Here is a 20,565-nt window from a genome sequence, read left to right on the forward strand (position 1 = left end):
TTTCAACTGGTAATTTCTGTGGGTAGCAAAGAGATCTATGTCTGGCTCTCCCCATGACGGAGTTATCTTTGTGAAAACTTGAGGATGCAACTTCCATTCGTGTGGATCTGTCATATTTCTGCTTAGGCTGTCTGCCAGTGTGTTTTCCTTCCCTGACAGGAATTGTGCCTGTACTTGAATTTGCAATTCCAGTGCTGTGTTCCATAGGGTCATGGCTTGCCTGCACAGGGGGTATGAATGAGTTCCCCCCTGTTTGTTTATGTACCACATCACTGTGGTGTTGCCTGTCTATCAAAAGCTGGCCCGGATGCAGTAGGTCTTTGAAGGTCATAATAGCATTTTGCACGACTAGCATTTCCTTTTGGTTGATGTGTAGGTGCTTCTCTTTTTGGGACCATTTTCCCTGAATGCACTGATCTGTCATGTGTGCCCCCCATGCATAGTCTGAGGCGTCTGTTGTGATGATTTGAGTTGCTTGAGGTACACAGAAAGGGAGACCTATGTTTCTTTGGCATGCTTGAGCCCACCACAGAAATTCCTTTTGAAGGCATGGAATGAGTGGTATAATTGTTTCCAAGCTGTGGCTGTGTTGAGACCATAAGTTTTTTAGGTACCATTGAAGTTTCCTCATATGCAGCTTTGCACATGGGATTAGTAGGATGCAAGATGCCATGAATCCCAGAGCCTGCAGGACTTTCCTTGCAGTCAGCCTGGTGAAGGCTGCCATTTTGCTGAAGTATTGAGACAGTTGCCCTTGTTTTTCTGGTGTGAGGTAGGCCATCTGGGTGGTTGTATTCAAGCTGGCACCCAGGAAAATTATTTGTTGAGAGGTTATTAGTTTTGATTTCTTTTTGCTGACTGTGTATCCCAGAAAGTTCAACAGTTTTATTACAAACTCCAGGTGTTTCAGAAGTATGTCCTTGCTGTCCGCTTGGATCAGGCAGTCGTCCAGATATGGGTAGATTTGTATTCCTTGTAGTCTGCAGAAGGCGATTACTGATGCCAGGCATTTCGTAAACACTCTGGGTGCAGTAGATAAGCCAAAGGGCAATGCAGAGAATTGATAATGGGTTGAACCTGCAAGAAATCTGAGGTATCTTCTGCAATCTTGTCTGATAGGGACATGCAGGTATGCCTCCTTGAGGTCCAATGTTACCAGCCAAGACTCCTTGCCCAACATGGGAAGAAGCTGCTGTAATGTGAGCATCTTGAATTTTGGTACCTGTAAATATGTGTTTAGGATGGATAGGTCTAAGATAGGTCTCCAATATTTGTCTTTCCTTGGTACCAGGAATAGTCTGGAATAAAACCCCTGACCTTGTTCTTTTGCAGGTACCTCTTGAATCACTTTCATGTCCATGAGAGCTGAAATTTGTTTTTGTGCCTCTGCCCTTTGATTTTGTGGCAGGTTTGGCATGCCTCTCATTTTTGGAAGGGTGTGAAAGTGGAACCTGTAGCCTCTGTCTATAATGTCCAGAATCCATTTGTCTTTTGTAACAATATGCCAATTTTTTGAGAATAATGCCAGTTTTCCGCCCAAAGGTGCTGCCATTAAAGCTTTGCTTGGCAGGTAAAGGGGGAAGTCATTGTGCCTGTTTTCTAAATGTCTGTGATCTATCTTCTCCACCTCTTGGGGTTGGTGCTTGCCACTGTCTGGCTCTGAAAGATCCTTGAGGTTGCCCTCTACCCCTTGGGCGTCTGTATCTGCCCCTTTGAGGTCTGTCCGTGGCTGGAAAGGACCAATTTTTTGAAGGCCAGTTTCTGCTGAAAAGTAGAGGTTGTACCTGCAGGAAATCATTCACCGTTTGCATTGATTTCGCTTTTTCCTCCATTTTCTTTAGTACATCCTCAGCTTTAACACCAAACAATACATCTTTTTGAAGAGGTGCATCTAATAATTTAGCTTTGACATGATCTGGTAAGTCTTGCTCTTTGAGCCAAGCATGCCTACGTATAACAGACTCCGTAACAGCAGCTCTACATGAGGCCTCTAAAGCATCAAAACCACACTGCAAGGTATGTTTACCCACTTGCTCTGCACCATGCAACAAATCCTGCAACTCTTTTAAATCTGGTTGTTCTGGTTGTGTCATTTTGCTTTTCAACTGAGATAACAAAAACTGTTGATACTTTAACATATGGAACTGACAGTTTAATGCCCTCATGGTTAAAGTGGCCAAGGTGTACACCTTTTTCCCCCACCTTTCTAAAGCGTTGGAATCTCTCTCTGAAGGTAATGGGTTTTTTGCAGTAGAGGCCTTAATTCCCTTGGGACCCTGTGAAATAGTTTCTGGGTCAGCAGTATGGCTTTTGTATAGGAACTGGTGTGAATCAGGAACCCGGTAATACCCGTCTGGTTTTACAGGAGCTGGAGGCAAAGAATCTGGATTAAGGCTGGCTTCTGTGTACACATCATCCAATATATCTAAAACAAGAGGGATAGCCCGGGGCCTATGCTGGGGGAGCAAAAGAAAATCCCTGAGCCTTTTCTTGGAATCTGAGTAATCTTGGCCTTCCTAGTGAAAGTGTTCCCTCAATGTATGTAGGGTTTCCCCAAAAGAGTAGTCCTCAGGGGGGGAGACTGAGGGAATAGACTCTTCTGCATCAGAGTTTTTGAAAGGAGAATAGGCATAATCCTGGTCCTCAGAATGTTCTGAGGTAATAGAGGCTTGATCTGAAGAAGGGTAGTCTTCCTCCAATCTGGGCCTTTTGTCAACTTTTTTGTCTCTTTTTGTGAACCCCTGATAAGAGTAATCAAATCCTCAGCCATTTTGGGCGTCTGTTTTTTAGGCATGGAGGGGGTCTGAGGTCCCTGTTTTTTGGTTTTCATGGCTGCTTTGGATTTAGTGAAAGCTTTAATAGAGAAGGAGGAAGGCCTGAAGACACCTTGAGTAATGGCAGGCCTGTCTAAGCTCTGAGTTTCCCCCGCCAAGAGTGGCATCGGTATCTGTAGTAGGAATGGGGACCGAGGAGCCTGCGACCTCGGGTACTGAAGACACCGGTAATGTTGAGTCATCGGTATTCAGGGGCTGCGTAGGCGCCTCGCTGAGAACCGGAGAACCGGTAGTCTGCCTTAGCGTGGTGTCAGTAGTCGGTGTGGACCTCGTGCGCCAGTCCTTATCTTTGCGTCTTTTACTCAAAACTGGAGTCGGAGTGTCCGACAACATAATAAAATTAAATTTTTTACCAAAATAGTGAAGGGCGAACTCCGCCCGGCGCTTAATAGTGCGCTTGTTGAATCTAGCACAAAAACGGCAGGCCGAGACGTTGTGGTCTGGGCCTAAGCAAGGTATACAGAAAGAGTGGAAATCCTTATGCGGTATTTGCTTCCCACATGAAATGCAATTATTAACTTTGTCTGACATTGGTCTGAGGCAAGAAAAGTTTTCCCAATGGGGTACTTAGCTTTCAAGAAGACTTCGGCTGAAATATTTTCGTAAATCTCAGGAGCTGGCCGACCAGCACTTGCTAACTGATTCGGCTTCGGGCACCGCGCGACAAGAAAGACTGAAGAAAATGGCGTTGGCTGCCTCTTTATACCCCTGCCGCACTGACATCAGGGAAGAAGCGACGACAACTGACGCCGGACCTAGACTTTGGAATTCAGCCGACCGAGGACCCGCCTGACGGCAGGATAACCCATCTGTAATGACTGCAGCTGTATGCACGATGAACATCGGTGGCTACATTCACTTTGCAATAATGGAGACCCAGGAGCAGAATGAACTGACTGGTACCTCAGCCTTTTACGGCTCCAAAACAGGGGTTGCCTTGTCGGTGCCAGCCAGAATGACTCCGAAGGTGGAGCCGACGGTTTAGAGGATTTTGGGGATTTCACTGGCTGTGAACTCTTTGCCGGTGAATCATGAGGTTTTAACAGACCCCTAAGGATCAATTTGTTCTTCCATTCCTGCAGGACATTTGGACTAGCGGCATGGCAGATAGAACAAGAGTCCTGCAGGTGAACAGCGCCCAAACAATAAACACAACTAGTGTGCCCATCTGTCAGAGACATTGTCTAACAGCATGAGTCACACTATTTAAATCCAGATACTTTAGCTTCTTTAGACATAACTCAACCACAAAAAAACAAGTACCAGAAGAGAAACAGATAGAAAAAAATTCTACTCTAGTCAAAGTACAGCAGACTATGTATATATATAAGAATATATTTCTACACAAAAAATTTGAAAATACAAGCCTGAGCCAGAAAACGACACACCTTGCAGCTGAAGTGGCAAACGAGATCTGGGTAGCTATCGCTAGGCATCATGGGTAAGGGCCTCAAGCCAGTAAACAGCTATTGAAGATGGCAGAGTCAGAGCAGAGGATTGGCTCCGATCCCAAACAGCAAGAATGAAGGCGAGATAGACAACTTAACATCATGCTGTTTCCCCATTCCATAAGATAAAGAGGTCATCCACAAACCTACGGAAGAACAGAATATGTTCACTAAATGGCCCCCGTAGAATATGTTCAAATTCCCATACGGCCATTACCGCATTGGAGTAGCTATTGGCACACAAAGTGCCCATAGCCATGCCATTGCACTGTTTATATACCTGTTCTCCAAAAACAAAAAGGTTATGCTCAAGTACTATTTCAAGAAGTATCCCAACAGTTGAATTTTACTAGGACTATAATCCATGTGCTCCTTTAAGAACTGCATTGTACTACTAATGCCATATGAATTTGGAATAACTGTAAATAAAGAAACTATGTCCATAGTAAGAAATATTAAGTTCTCATTATGACTGGTTGTAGTATATTCATGTAGGTCTCTAAGAAAATGTTCAGTGTCTCTGAGCCCATATGTCAACTTATCAAGACCTGGTCTCAAATGTTTCTCTATATAAATTGACAATGACGGATGGTTTCTGATTGGAACCAGTTTGTTTATGAATGTGATAAAAAGGGGAATATGTTTCAGAGTAGAGGGTACCCTGGTTGTCTAGTGTGGCAAGTTGCCAATGATATTACAGAGGGGAGAACAAAAGGGGGAATTGTGCACCTTATTAATTTTAAATTTGTATCAAGGGGAATTTGGACCTGGAAAAAACAAGAATAAGGACCCATTGGAATTGGGAGGGGGGGGGGGGGCTTTATTACCCAGTTTTGTAATGAGGCCAAGAATACTAGGGAAAATATTTATAAATCCTGGAATATTTTCTCCTTGTTTAAAGATATGTCTAGTATAGTCAAGTTTAGACTCCGTGTTGTGTTTAGAAGAGGAAAAACACTCAAAAATGTCTTTAAACATCCTACCATTGATATTGGACCTAATATTTCAAATAAAAAATGGGGTACTTATAAATGTGGTCATTGTACCCAGTGTAGGATGGTATTGGAAGGTGATCAAGTTGAGGTCAATTACAAGATTTTTAGACCCAAGTTTCATTGTACTTGCAATACTATGGGGGTTATATGTGTGTGGAAATGTCTCAACTGCCAACATTTTTATATAGGAAAGACAAAAAGAAAATTCAGAGAATGTTTGTATGAACATGGACTTGACATTAGGAAGAGGGATATGAAAAATGCAATGGCTAGGCACATTAGTACAAACACTAATCATGGAATGTGTTCCAAGGGACTATAGAGGGGACCTTGGGAAGATGAATTGTAAGCCAAGGAATTAAGTTGACAATTTGAAATTGAATGCCACAGTCTCCCTCAGGTCTCAATGATAATATATCTATAGCCAGTGTGCTTAAATTAAAATCTTATATTGTTTAAAGCTACTTCCCCAGTTGTAATATATAGGGCGTTTGTGTTAATGTAATTTTATTTGTATGTTGGGTTTTTAATGTTGTTTGTTGCTTTAAAATACTGTGTGTGCTTTTTAATTAAGAGAAAAAATTTATTGGTTATGTAATTATGGGTGGGTTACATATATGTGGGTGCTGTTCAGTGTTGAAATGATTCCGATGACGTTTTTTCAAAAGTGCTTAATCCTTGAAGCTGTGTGCTATTAAATTTTATTCAACCTTCTTCCTTCGTTGTTTGGTTTATTATCCTGGTTGAGCTGCTGCCTGCATTTTGAGTCTGGTGTTTCCTGTGTTTCCTGGTGGTTCTCTTCCCCAACTTCTTGGACTTAGTAGAAGGAAATTTGGTCAATTTAGAAGTGCCTGGACCTTCAAGAGCTTCAGTGAAGGGGGTCTTTAACAAACCTCTTAAGATTAGCTTGCTTTTCCTCTCAAGCAGCACTCTATGGCTGAATGAGTGACAAATGGCACAGGATTCCTGTAAATGAACTGTCCCAAGGCAGTGTACACAAATAGTGAGACTATCAGTAAGTGACATTTTCTGGTTACACTTTCCACATTTTTTGAACCCAGAGGGTTTAGTTTTGTTGGGTTCCTTGGACATGTTTGTATACAACAGCAGCAGCTAACCACTACAACCAACATAAAGTAAGGCTAGTACTATAATTTTTTTTTAAACACAACAAAAAGAGAATAACACTCAGTAGAAAGGGGAAAGTTCTCTAACTTAAACAAAGCTGCCTAAAGTTAGAAGAGGAGGAAAACGAGCCCTCTAACTGAAATGGGCAGCGGCAGTCCTGTAATTTAAATGAGCTGTCGCGTAAAGGTGGGGTGGGGGGGGGGGGGCACCTTTCACAAAAAAACTCTCCAATTTAAAAGAGTCCGTTAATAATATTAAACCAAAAAAGCCCACCAACTAAAACGGGTTTAAGGGAGTAAATTTAAGCTTTGATATGGAAGGGAAAAAGGCCTAGAGGAAAAATGACACCCAAAAGCAAAAAAACAACCACAGTGAACACTCTAACACTAAATAATTTATCTAATAAACTCTAGAAGCTGTATGCAAAGTAGCAGAATGAGAAGTTGTGTGTCCCATAATGCTAGGCGTGATATACCCAGATCTCATTTGATAGCTAACACTATGGACATACATGTCCCCACCATGACAGAGAATATATATATATATATATATATATATATATATATATATATATATATATATATATATATATATATACACACATATACATATACATATATATATACATATATATATATATATATATATATATATATATATATATATATATATATGTATATGTATCTACCTCTATATATCTAGGTATATAAAACTCTTATAAGAGTTACCAAGAAAAGGAAGAGAGGTAGCTAAGGAGATAACTCTCATGATAACACATCTCAGAAGATACTCTCGGTCTTGCCAGGCTAGGGGGATGGAGGGTGGGATGCAAGAAAGAAGGCGAGAAGAAGACAACTAACATGGAACGTTATGGTAAGTCCATAACTTCTCAATATTAAGTTGTCAATCTCGCCTTCATTCTTGCTGGATGGGACAGCGTCCCTAGCACCTTAGTCCTGGGTGGCTCAATGGAACAAACTCTTGAGTACAGTGGAACCAAAATCAGCCCGACTTCTAGAGGTCGTTTCCAGCTTGTAATGAGAAATGAAGGTATGAGGAGAGGCCCATGTGGCCGCTGCACAAATGGAATCCATTGGCAATCTTGCCTGAAAGGCAACTGAAGAAGCTAATGCTCTGGTTTAATGAGCTCTGGGCTTAATAGGGAGCTCTTTATGCCTCAATTGGTAAATCAACATAACAGAGGTCAACCACCTGAACAAGGTTACTTTGGAAACTGGCAGGCCTTGCTTCCCTTCAGCGTAAGACAGGAAGAGCTGTTCTGATTTCTTCATCTGCTTGGTTCTATCCAGGTAGAAGCATAATTGACAGTGAATGTCCAGACAGTGTAACTTCCGTTCAGACCTATTGGTATAAAGTGGGAAGAAGACAGGGAGATCGATGGTCTGATTCAGATTTTTTTCAGAGAGTACTTTGGGTAAAAAGGACGGATTAGTCCTAAGTGACACTCTATCTTTGTGAAAAAAAACAAGGTAAGGAGGGCGAACACAAAGGGCTTGAAGTTCCGATACCCTTCTTGCTGAAGTGATGGCTACTAAGAACAAAGTTTTCCAAGAGAGCAACTTTAACGAACAGGAAGCCGCAGGCTCAAAGGGAGGGTGAATTAAAGATGACAGCACCAAATTTAGGTCCCATGGTGGGGGAGGATCTTTTACCGGGGGCTTAAGTAAGAGGGTTCCTTTTAGAAAGGCTTTACAAAGTTTGTGTGACATAATGCTGGTCTCTGACAATCCAACATGAAAATTCGCAATAGCAGCCAGCTGAACTCTGATGGTGGCTGAAGAAGAACCCATTTGAAAAAAGTTCTGCCCAAAACTCAAACTGTATGGACAGGAGCTGTAAAAGGGTCAACTTGTTTCTCCACTGCCCAAACAGAGAAACGCTTCCATGTGCTAGCATAAGTCTTTCTGGTAGTAGACTTGTGCGAAGCGAGGATGATATCACAAACTGAATGAGAGATAGAGGAAAGCCTGGCTAGGGTTGGAAGTGGAGCAACCAAGCTGTGAGGTTGAGAGATTGGAGAGATTGATGCAGCTCGCCCGACTGATGTGTCAGAAGATCTGGCGCTGGGTCCAGATGCCAGGGTTGATCTAGTAGATGACGTTGCAGGAATGGGAACCAAATTTGTCGAGGCCAGTATGGGGCAACAAGGATCATTCTGGATCTCAAAACAGTTGCTTTCTGGATTAACTGAGTAATTAAGGGAAAGGGGGGAGAAAGCATACAGAAGACCCTGGGGCCAATCATGGACTACAGCGTCTCTGGGGGGGGGGGAGACCTGGGAGAGGGAAGAGGGTGAGGTGAAGAAGTCTTGGCACTTGCTGTTTTGAGGGGTTGCAAAAAGATCGCAAGGCTGACTCCACCTTCTAAAATTTTTTCCGCTACTAGCTGGTTGAGAGACCACTCGTGGGGGCATGAGAATGGCTCTGCTCAGCCTGTCCGCTATGACGTTGGACTTCCCGGGGATATGCGTTGCTACCAGAAACCGTTGAGAAGAGATCACCCACTGCCAAAGTCTGAGTGCTTCTCGACATATGGGGTAGGACCTGGTTCCGCACTGCTTGTTGATGTACCACACTACAGACATATTGTCTGTCTGAATTGCAATAGTCCCAGTGGGTAGAGAGTCTTGAAGGGCCTGCAACGCTAAAAGTACCGCTCTCATTTCCAAGACATTTATGTGCAGGTGGCCTTCGAAAGGTTGCCATGTGCCCTGGACTGTCCTGCCCTGAAAATGCCCCCCCCCCCCCGATCAGGGAGGCATCTGTTTTCACAGTAGCCACAGGAGGAGGAAGGACAAAAGGTCGGCCCTGAAGAACCTGAGGGGAGACCATCCATCACGAAAGGTGCCTTTTGCATGACTGAGTGATTAGAATGCTGTGTGACATTGGAAGCTGTTGAAAGGACCACTGGGAAAACAGCATCCATTGCAGGATCCGCATGTGAAAGCGAGCTAGGGGGAGTAATGTGATGGCTGCTGCCATGAGACCTAGAGTTTTTAGTACGAATCTGGCCTGGACTCTGCTCTCCTGTAGTAGGATTTGAACATGATCGCGAATGTCTGAAATCCTTTGTACAGGCAGTTTTGCTGACAATTCCACAGTGTTTAAAATGGCGCCTATGAAGGTAACAGATTGGCAAGGCAACAAGGCAGACTTTTCAGAGATTATAGAGATACCTAACTCCTTGCAAATTTGGAGGGTATAATCTCTGGAATGGCGTAGCCGACGCTTGGTGGTGGCAGTAAGGAGCCAGTCGTCTAAGTATGGAAACACCTGGAATCCTTGCAGTATCAGGTGAGCCACAACCACTGCCATGCATTTGGTAAACACCCTGGGGGCTGTGGTGAGGCCAAAGGGCAGAGCTCTGAATTGGTAGTGACTGGCTCCCAGCCGGAAGCCGAGAAACCTCCTGTAGTGCCTGTTCATTTTGATATGATAGTACTCATCCTGAAGGTCTATAGAGCACATCCAATTGTCCTGACCCAGAAAGGGTAGAATGGACTGAAGCCTGACCATCTGGAATTTCGTTCTTTGAACAGACTTGTTCAGCCTGCTAAGTCTCCAGTCCCCTGTCTTTTTTGGTACCAAAAAGAACTTGGAGTAGACTCCGGATCCTTGCTGGACTGCTGGGACTGGCTGGATGGCTCTTTTTTCTAGCAGCTTTGAAATTTCTAGTGCTGCTTGATCCCTCAGACTGGATGGAATGTCTGGAGGGGGCCCTTTTGGCTGTTGTGGGGTATGAATAAAGGGAATTTTCTAACCCTCGGATATGATCGACCGTACCCATTTGTCTTGCGTGAGGGAATGCCAGGCTTCTGGGTACAGTGATAGTCTTCCCCCGACTGCCTCCGAAGGTGGACAGTCGGGCAGCTCCTCAGGGGTGCTGGAAGGGTTTGTCAGAGAAGGATTCTCTGCTACCCTGATTCTGCGGACCCCCCTGCCCCTCGGGCGGTGTCTATTATTGTTCCCTCCTCTGCCTCTAGAGGGAAGCTCACCACGTGCGTCAGGCAGTACTCCCTGAGGTTTGCGGAACCACATTTTCCCACTCTTCTGACCCTTAGGGTATGGTCTAGAAGGGGTAGAAAAACGGACTCCTATGGCAGACAGAGTCTTGCCTTCCTGCTCGCACCTGGTCAATGTATCCTTCACTTGAGGTCCAAACAAGGCAGAACCATCAAAGGGGGTGTTAGTGAAGGACGCCTTGAAGGGGTCAGCAAAATTGCAAAGCTGCATCCAGGCGTGTCTCCTTAGAGCAAAGCCCGTGCCTGCAGCCCTACTCGCTCCATCGGCTGCATAGGAAATGAGCCGCATGGAGGAGTTGACAATAGAGTTCAGGGTCCCCAGCTGGGAGTTGATCTTTTCCTGAGACCCCGCAGCTGATGGGTCCTGTAAGGTATCACCCAGTTCTTTGAGAAGGTCTCTCTGGAGACGGGTGAAATGGCACAAATAATTCAGCGACCGCATAGCAAAGGTCGCTGAAGAAAACATCCACTTGCCATACCTGTCCATAGTCCTAGATTCCTTATTAGGAGGATGGACAGGTACTGAAGGGTCAGCCAACTCCTTTTTAGTGGCCGCCACCACAACTATGGCATCAACAGGGATGCCCCTTAGTTAGAGACTGCTTGTCAGAAGGGGCTGTAATAAATTTTGTATGCCTCCGGGGAGTTGGTTCCATAGTATCTGGAGCCGTCCACGCCTTTCGAGCCACCACATCCATGAGTGGGTCGAAAAGCAGAGACACCCAGGAGGTGGAAGGGCGAGAACCCAACGCATCCAGGTACACAGACTCGTCCTCGGAAGGGTTAAGGGCAGACCAGTTTCCCCTCTGCTTAAGAATCTCCAGGATGTCAGAAAATGAGACATCCTCAGAGGGGGACCTTGAGGACCCTTCTGACTCATCCAAGTCTACAAGCTTCCTCTTGCATTTTCTCTTCCGAGGGGGCTCCCCTGAAGGATCAGGGGAGGCCTCGGAAGAGGAGGATACACCCAATGGGGCTACCTGTAGCATCGGTTCGCCACGCTCGGGATTGGAAGGGTGGATAGAGACTGAAGCAAGCACCATAGAGGGAGGAGCCGAAGGAGTAGACCATGGAACAGGCACAGTGGCCAGCACACTCCTCATGACCTCAACGGTGCCCCTATCAGGCAGGGAAGGGGGTCCCCGCTCCGAAGAGACAAGGACTCCTCCCGGCACAGAGAGGGATGGCTCCGAGGCAGATGTCAGGGCCGAACTCACCTGCGCCGAGGCTCCAAGAGGGAGAATGGGGTCGGACAAGGGTCCGATGCCACTCACCCCCTCGGAACAGATGAGGGAGTCCCAGTGCCCGGATCCCTCCAAGGATGGAACCAAGGAAGAGATCGGAGCCAATAAGGGAGCCGAAAGGAGTGGTATCGGCTCAGACGGTCCCAACCCCTATGATCTCCGGCTCCGAACTCAAAGGAGGAGTCGGAGGAGGAATCTAAGAGGGAGTAGTGATAGCCACTGCCTGATGAGGAGGGCTATGCAACATTTGGGCCAGTACCTGTGACTTAAGTAGTCTGCTAACCACCCTCTCGAGGTCATGGTCCGACAGCCTGGAAGACCGAGAGGAATGGGACCTGTGACTCCGTTCCAATAACAAGGGAGACTTCGGAGCTGAATGGACAGATTCCAGGGAAGGAGACCTGGAACGCTTTCTGCTCGAAGACGGCTCCAACAGCAGAGTCGGAGCCGACTGTGGCCTCGAATCAATGGTTCTGGCCAGAACCGATGCAGTGGTAGTAGTAGTAGCGCCGCTCGGCGACGGCTCCGAACATGGAGCCGACGGTTTGGCGGGCTTGGAAGGTTTACCTGATGAAGGCTTAGCCAGGGAACCTTCAGGCTTCAAAAAGCCTCTCAAAATAAGTTTGTTTCTGCGTTCCTGCAGGACTCTTGGACTGAATGCATGGCAGACAGAACAAGAGTCCTGCAGGCGCAGAGGGCCCAAGCAATATACACAAGAAGTGTGACCGTCTGTCAGAGACATCTTCTGACAGCACGAGTCGCACTTATTGAAGCCCGAGACCTTGGTGTCTTTCGACATCCTGAAACAAGGATGATGGGCAGAAAAAGACAACTCTAAGTGGTCTAGTCACAACAGACCCAGAAAAACAAAAAACCCAACACTTTAACACAATCTAACTCTAGGCACACACATACAAGAAAAAAAATCTACAGAAAAAATCCAAAGGGATTTACTACTACAGAACTAGTTTAGCCAAAGGCCTAACTATTAGTGAGGGGAAAACTGAAGAAAAAAACTACCTAAGAGGGGATTCTAAACAGGGATCTAGAGGGTAGTAACTAGGAATAACTATCGCTAAGGTTAGAACCCAAAAAACTCAATAGAAGAAAAAGATTAATACAAACTGGAGCTGGCAAAAAGACGCAACCTCGTAGCTGAAGCAGCAAACGAGATCTGGGTATATCACGCCTAGCATTATGGGACATAGGATAGCCTCGAGCCGGTAAAAATAGCTATCGAGCTTTAGTAATAGGCAGAGTCGGAGCCGAGGTTCGGCTCCGAACCCATCCAGCAAGAATGAAGGCGAGATTGACAACTTAACATCAACAATTATACAATAAACAAGTAATGAAATTTCCATTTAGCCACAGCCAGTATGGAAGCACCCTATCTTGTTTAGCGGCAAACGAGTTCTGAGGAACTCTCCTAGAGCATGATGGGATAAGGGTTACAGCCACGAGTTAGTGGAAGACCTCGACTAAAATTATCAGTAGTAGTACTTTCACACACAATACCTGCACAGCCACAAAAATAAAAGTTCCACACACACTTTCTCAATGGTCGCACAACAACAGAAAAATAAGAAAGTCCCAAACTCTGAATCATTGGTGCTAAAAAACTGTGCCAGGTGTGATTTTTCTATACAGAACAGAGATCAACAAGGTGCATATCTAGAAAATTAAACTTGTCAAGTTGAAATCTTACTTGGTTTACATTCAGCTGAGAGTAGGGAAGACCCTGAAAGAAAAGGATGATTCCATATATTCTCCCAACCCATCACATGAATTCTGCCTAATTCTAACCATGAGATCTATTCAGCTGTCAAGCTCACTTCCAACATTTTTCCCACCTGAGCTCCCACCTCCTTACCTACATATCCCAAAACTCTAGCTTACAAAACTTTAAAACAAGGTTACATTTTATTTTAAGTTTATTATCCATATAATCTTATTTTAATCACTTTATATAGACTGATGATGTTGCCTTACAAGTTGCTGCTAACCGTTACAGTCAATTTACTTTAAACAATGTATTGTACTCATGTCCAACATCTTAATCACACTTGTATTTTATTATTTCTGTATCAGAAAGTGAAGCAGATCCTTAAACAGTTAATTACAGTTAAACAAAACAATAGTAAGCTAAATGGATCCTCTTGCCAGAAAGTCAGGAAACACCTGGAAATCCCAGTGCTGCCAACTATGCACAAGAGAGATGGAAGCACAGGTCATGTTTTTGCCTCTCTTATTAGTATTATGGTATGCAGGCTATTTTTGGTTTTGCTATAAAACATAAAGACAATTTCACTGGCTTTTATGCAGCAGAGAGGTGGAGTCCTGACTCTGCCTCAGCCAAATTGTGTACATCATGTGGCACAGGCACCGAAGCAGCCATCCAAAAGCGATAGGAGCAGACAGTCAGCGTGCCTATCTCAGGATAATGAAGGCCGTCCAGCTGCTGTGCTGTAATACAGACTATTGGTGACATTAGATGGAACAGCAGTAAACAGAATGCAGTGGGAAAGAACAAAATGCATTATACCTGCCAAAGAGCCATCTGTACAGTACCTAAGGGAAAGGAAGTGTGTGCATGTGTGTGTGTGTGTGTGTGCACACAAACACACAGGTCCAGTACTGCAGGTCCCTGCTCAAACAGCAGATACACATTGCTGTGCAGAGCAGGAAGTTGGGGCAAAAGCACTTACCCCATATGGGTAATCACACACATATACACACACACACCAGCCCTTAACCTGTTCACTTCTACCTATGTGGAAAGAAGAAAAGGGCTGATAAATCCTAGGGGAAGGGGAAAAAAAGATGGCACCCCCACATGTTATTCTGCAAATATAGTAAATTAGGAAAAAATTATACAAACTACGTGGAGTGATACAAGTTCTTAAGATTAACAAATTACGTGTGTGTGTGTGTGTGTGTGTGTGTGTGTGTGTGTGTCTGTAGTTCTTCATTGTGATTCATGTTGCATCTTACCAAATGACCATTCATTTCAGGAAAAGATTAGATAGGGGACCATCACTGGTACAGTTGATAGAACTGTCACATTCAGGTCAAATTTTCATCAGACTAAGTGACCAGGCAAGTTTTATTCCATCTTTATAAATAATTTATGTTTTTAATACTATTAAACTTTCCTGTCAGCTGTTAATATGTGCTGTTGCCAGATGCAACACAGAGCCAGAAGTCTGAAGTTGAATATTACAGCTTGTATGACAAATGTACATACTAAAGGGGAGGATATCAACTTACTTTTCCTTCTGATCTGATGAGGCTGCACAATTCTTCTGGGTTCCAGCAAGCTCTCTCCTAGATACAACAGTCTGTCCATTTTTACATTCAGATGATTCAGTTATATTTGCACCCTCCATATGGTTGCTGGTGTTTTGTCCTACAGTACCAAAATCCTTTTGTTTTTGCAAATGAGGTTTAATGACTGTGTCTGTTGCTGGTGGAGGTTCACCTAAAGGTTTTCCAGTTTCAGATGGCAAATCCAGAGTGTTAGTTTTTTGATCAACAGATCCTTCCTAGGGAAAAAGTAAATGTAATGATTATTAGATGGTGATGAAAATAAAAGTATTCATCACATTAGTTAATCCTTGGTATTTGGAAATGTGTTAAACTATTAGTGTATCTTTGCAGTGCACTTTTTCACAGCATTATAAAATAGCGAATTCGCATTTGTGTGAGCCATCTGCCCATAGGTATTAATGTAGAACAGTACTCATGGGTTAGCATGCCTCTCTCTGTGTTAAAGCTGTAGTGTACTTTAGCAGCCATTGTCACTGTAACATTCCAACAGATTCTGGTTGTGCTTTGGTTAATTCTGACACCCCCTTAATTCCCCCATTCTCTTTCTTAAAAGAAAAAAATAAGTGGTAGTCCCACTTTACAAACGAACAAACAAAATGATCTATTGCTTTCCTGTCATTAAAAAATTGCATATGCACACACATTAAAATAGTCACCTGTCTCATTATGAAATTGGGAATAAGTGCAACTCCAACAGCAGTGCAGGACTGCACAGGTACAGGTGATTACAGCACACTAGATCTTTATAATGACATTACTCGATAGTCGGGACCCCACCCCAGTTAGACAAGGTCCAGTGTTCTACATAATTGCCTTCCATCTTTGGCCCACATTTGGTATCCCCACACATTGGTTAAAGGGTGCTTGTACCTCACGAGCCCCAGCTGAACTTTACCTACAGGAAATTTAATATGCAGCAGGTGGAGCATCACAAGGAGGAAATAAAGCATCTGTGGATTCTCATTTCTCCAAATATTTTGGGTTTCAAGTACTGCAATGGAAATTGACCCCATTGCTAAGCCAGGGCACAACTATTGTTCATCAAACAAGTATTGCTTTACTCTTTAATGTTAGCTATGAGTGCCCTTCTCAGCAACCACAGTGTACTCAGAATTACCTCCTCCTGCATTTCAGTAGAGGCTACATTTACTGGTTGCATATTAAAAATATGATTGAAAATTCTTTATTAGCCCTCTCACTACTGCTGTCATAATTGTCCATCTTTCTTCTACATAATAGTTTCTGATCACACATCCTGGTATATGTGTTTGAGAGAGAGAGCGTGCGTGTTTGAGAGAGAGAGCGTGCGTGTTTGAGAGAGAGAGCGTGCGTGTTTGAGAGAGAGAGCGTGCGTGTTTGAGAGAGAGAGCGTGCGCGTTTGAGAGAGAGAGAGCGCATTTGAGAGACAGCGTGTGTGTCTGTGCGTTTGACAGAGAGCGTGTGTGTCTGTGCGTTTGACAGAGAGCGTGTGTGTCTGTGCGTTTGACAGAGAGCGTGTGTGTCTGTGCGTTTGACAGAGAGCGTGTGTGTCTGTGCGTTTGACAGAGAGCGTGTGTGTCTGTGCGTTTGACAGAGAGCGTGTGTGTCTGTGCGTTTGACAGAGAGCGTGTGTGTCTGTGCGTTTGACAGAGAGCGTGTGTGTCTGTGCGTTTGACAGAGAGCGTGTGTGTCTGTGCGTTTGACAGAGAGCGTGTGTGTCTGTGCGTTTGACAGAGAGCGTGTGTGTCTGTGCGTTTGACAGAGAGCGTGTGTGTCTGTGCGTTTGACAGAGAGCGTGTGTGTGTCTGTGCGTTTGACAGAGAGCGTGTGTGTCTGTGCGTTTGACAGAGAGCGTGTGTCTGTGCGTTTGACAGAGAGCGTGTGTCTGTGCGTTTGACAGAGAGCGTGTGTGTCTGTGCGTTTGACAGAGAGCGTGTGTGTCTGTGCGTTTGACAGAGAGCGTGTGTGTCTGTGCGTTTGACAGAGAGCGTGTGTGTCTGTGCGTTTGACAGAGAGCGTGTGTGTCTGTGCGTTTGACAGAGAGCGTGTGTGTCTGTGCGTTTGAGAGAGAGCGTGTGTGCTTGTGCGTTTGAGAGAGAGCGTGTGTGCTTGTGTGTTTGAGAGAGAGCGTGTGTTTGAGAGAAAGAGTGTGTGTTTGAGAGAAAGAGTGTGTGTTTGAGAGAAAGAGTGTGTGTTTGAGAGAGAACGTGTGTGTGTCAGAGAGAGAGAGAGAACGTGTGTGTGTCAGAGAGAACGTGTGTGTGTCAGAGAGAGAGAGAGAGAGAGAGAGAGAGAAAAGTGTGTCAGAGAGAGAGAGAGAGAGAGAAAAGTGTGAGAGAGAGAGGCTTAGAGAGAGAGAGAGAGAGAGGGCGAGGTAAAAGTGAGAGAGAGAGAGGGCGAAAAGTAGAGAGAGAGAGAGTGTGTGCAGCGAGAGAGAGAGAGAGGGCGAGTGTGTGAGAGAGAGAGAGAGAGTGTAAAAGCAGTGTGTCTGAGAGAGAGAGAGAGAGGGCGCATGCGAGAGAGAGAGAGACAGAGGGCGCATGCGAGAGAGAGAGAGAGAGGGCGCATGCGAGAGAGAGAGAGGGCGCATGCGAGAGAGAGAGACATGCGAGAGAGAGAGAGAGAGATGGCGAAAGAGAGAGAGAGAGAGAGAGAGCGAAAAGGTGAGAGAGAGAGAGAGAGGGCGAAAAGAGAGAGAGAGAAGGAGAGAGGCTTTTGAAAAGGAGAGAGAGAGAGAGAAGGGCTGTGAGAGAGAGAGAGGGCGAAAAGTGAGGAGAGAGAGAGAGGCGAAAGTGTGTGAGAGGGCTGCAGTGAGAGAGGAGTGTGAGAGGCCAGTGTGAGAGAGAGAGAGAGGGCGAAAAGTGAGAGGCAGTGAGAGAGAGAGAGAGGCGAGGTGTGAGAGAGAGAGAGGGAAGGCATGGCGTGAAGAGAGAGAGAGGGCGAGGTGTGAGAGAAGTCTGCGTGAGAGAGAGAGGGGCGAGCGCGTGAGAGAGAGAGGGGCGAGCGCGTGAGAGAGAGAGAGAGAGGTGAGTGTGTGAGAGAGAGAGAGCGGTGAGTATGTGAGAGAGAGAAGGTGGAGAGGGCGAGTGTGTGAGAGAGAGAGAGGAGAGTGTGTGAGAGAGAGAGAGGGGGGAGTGTGTGAGAGAGAGAGAGGGGCGAGTGTGTGAGAGAGAGAGAGGGGCGAGTGTGTGAGAGAGAGAGAGGGGCGAGTGTGTGAGAGAGAGAGAGGGGCGAGTGTGTGAGAGAGAGAGGGCGAGTGTGTGAGAGAGAGAGAGATGTGTGTGAGAGAGAGAGAGTAATAGTGTGTGTGAGAGAGAGAGGCGAGGTGAGAGAGAGAGAGAGGATGCGAGTGTGTGAGAGAGAGGGAGGCAGGGTGAGAGAGAGAGGCAGGGCAAGAGAGGGAGGCGCGTGTATGTAGAGAGAGAGAGCGCGCGTGTGAGAGAGGGAGAGAGAGAGGGCGAGTGTGTGAGAGAGAGAGAGGGCGAGTGTGTGAGAGAGAGAGAGGGCGAGTGTGTGAGAGAGAGAGAGGGCGAGTGTGTGAGAGAGAGAGGATGAGTGTGTGAGGAGAGAGAGAGGGCGAAGTGTGTGAGAGAGAGAGAGGCGAGTGTGTGAGAGAGAGAGAGAGCGCGAGTGTGTGAGAGAGAGAGAGCGCGAGTGTGTGAGAGAGAGAGCGCGAGTGTGAGAGAGAGAGAGCGCGAGTGTGAGAGAGAGAGAGGGCGAGTGTGTGAGAGAGAGAGAGAGGGCGAGTGTGTGAGAGAGAGAGAGAGGGCGAGTGTGTGAGAGAGAGAGAGAGGGCGAGTGTGTGAGAGAGAGAGAGAGAGACGTGTGTGAGAGAGAGAGAGAGAGAGACATGTGTGAGAGAGAGATAGAGAGGAGGGAGAGAGAGAGAGAGGCGCGAGAGAGAGAGAGAGAGGCGAGTGTGCGAGAGAGAGAGAGAGAGAGAGGCGAGTGTGCGAGAGAGAGAGAGAGAGAGAGTGTGCGAGAGAGAGAGAGAGAGTGTGTGAGAGAGAGAGAGAGAGAGAGAGAGGCGAGTGTGTGAGAGAGAGAGAGAGAGAGGCGAGTGTGTGAGAGAGAGAGAGAGAGAGGCGAGTGTGCGAGAGAGAGAGAGAGAGAGGGCGAGAGAGAGAGAGAGAGAGGGCGAGTGTGAGAGAGAGAGAGAGAGGGCGAGTGTGCGAGAGAGAGAGAGAGAGAGGGCGAGTGTGCGAGAGAGAGAGAGAGGGCGAGTGTGCGAGAGAGAGAGAGAGAGAGGGCGAGTGTGCGAGAGAGAGAGAGAGAGGGCGAGAGAGAGAGAGAGAGAGAGGGCGAGAGAGAGAGAGAGAGGGCGAGTGTGTGAGAGAGAGAGAGAGAGGGCGAGTGTGTGAGAGAGAGAGAGAGAGGGCGAGTGTGTGAGAGAGAGAGAGAGAGGCGAGTGTGTGAGAGAGAGAGAGAGAGGGCGAGTGTGTGAGAGAGAGAGCGCACGTGTGTGAGAGAGAGAGAGAGAGAGAGCGCGAGTGTGTGAGAGAGAGAGCGCTAATGTGAGAGAGAGAGAGCGATGAAAGTGTGTGAGAGAGAGAGAGGGCGAGTGTGTGAGAGAGAGAGAGAGGGCGAGTGTGTGAGAGAGAGAGAGAGAGAGAGGGCGAGTGTGAGAGAGAGAGAGAGAGGGCGAGTGTGTGAGAGAGAGAGAGAGGGCGAGTGTGTGAGAGAGAGAGGCGAGTGTGAGAGAGAGAGAGAGAGAGGCGAGTGTGTGAGAGAGAGAGAGAGAGGCGAGTGTGTGAGAGAGAGAGAGAGAGGCGAGTGTGTGAGAGAGAGAGAGGAGAGAGAGAGACGAGTGTGTGTGAGAGAGAGAGAGAGCGCGCGCGAGTGTGTGTGAGAGAGAGAGAGGGTGAGTGTGTGACAGAGAGAGGCGAGTGTGTGTGAGAGAGAAAGAGAGAGAGGCATAAGAGGGAGGCCAGGGTGTGTGTGAGAGAGAGAGAGAGGCGAGTGTGTGAGAGAGAGAGAGGGGAGGAGTGAGTGAGAGAGGGCGAGGGCGAGGGTGAGTGAGAGAGAGGGGTGAGTGGGGGAGAGTGTGAGAGAGAGAGGAGAGGGAGAGAGGGAGAGAGTGAGAGGGGAGGAGGAGTGAGGGGAGTGAGTGAGAGGGAGAGAGGAGTGAGAGGGGAGTGAGGAGAGAGAGTGAGTGAGTGAGTGAGTGTGAGAGAGGTAGGGAAAGGCTGTGTGTGTGTGAGAGAGAGAGAGAGAGAGAGAGAGAGTGTGTGTGTGTGAGACAGAAAGGGTGTGTGTGTGTGTGTGTGTGTGTGTGTGGGTGTGAGAGAGAGAGAGGCTGTGTGTGTTGTGTGTGTGTGTGTGTGTGTGTGTGTGTGAGAGAGGCTGTGTGTGTGTGTCAGAGAGGGAGAGGCTGTGTGTGTGTGTGTGTGTGTGTGTGTGTGTGTGTGTGTGTGTGAGAGAGACAGAGGGCGTGTGTTTGTGTGTGTGTGTGTGTGTGCGTGTGAGAGAGAGGGAGAGGGAGTGTGAGAGAGGAGGAGAAAGCGAGAGGGTGTGAGAGAGGGAGGGAGAGGGTGTGAGAGGGAGGGAGAGCGAGAAGGTGTGTGTGAG

The 20,565-nt window shown here is 46.4% G+C and overlaps 1 protein-coding gene across 1 annotated transcript in view; it reads right to left on the reverse strand.

Moving 5' to 3' along the window:
- LOC122810608 (tastin-like) overlaps nucleotides 1–20,565 on the reverse strand; it is a 1,451,617-nt gene that overhangs the window by 1,039,019 nt on the left and 392,033 nt on the right. The window contains exon 6 of the mRNA XM_044082184.1: nucleotides 14,959–15,233. Within this exon, the coding sequence (XP_043938119.1) occupies nucleotides 14,959–15,233 (275 nt within the window). The remainder of the gene's footprint in view (nucleotides 1–14,958; nucleotides 15,234–20,565) is intronic.

Source organism: Protopterus annectens, chromosome 9.part0, assembly GCF_019279795.1.
Source record: "Protopterus annectens isolate FY-2018-M chromosome 9.part0, PAN1.0, whole genome shotgun sequence".
Taxonomy (NCBI): domain Eukaryota; kingdom Metazoa; phylum Chordata; order Ceratodontiformes; family Protopteridae; genus Protopterus; species Protopterus annectens.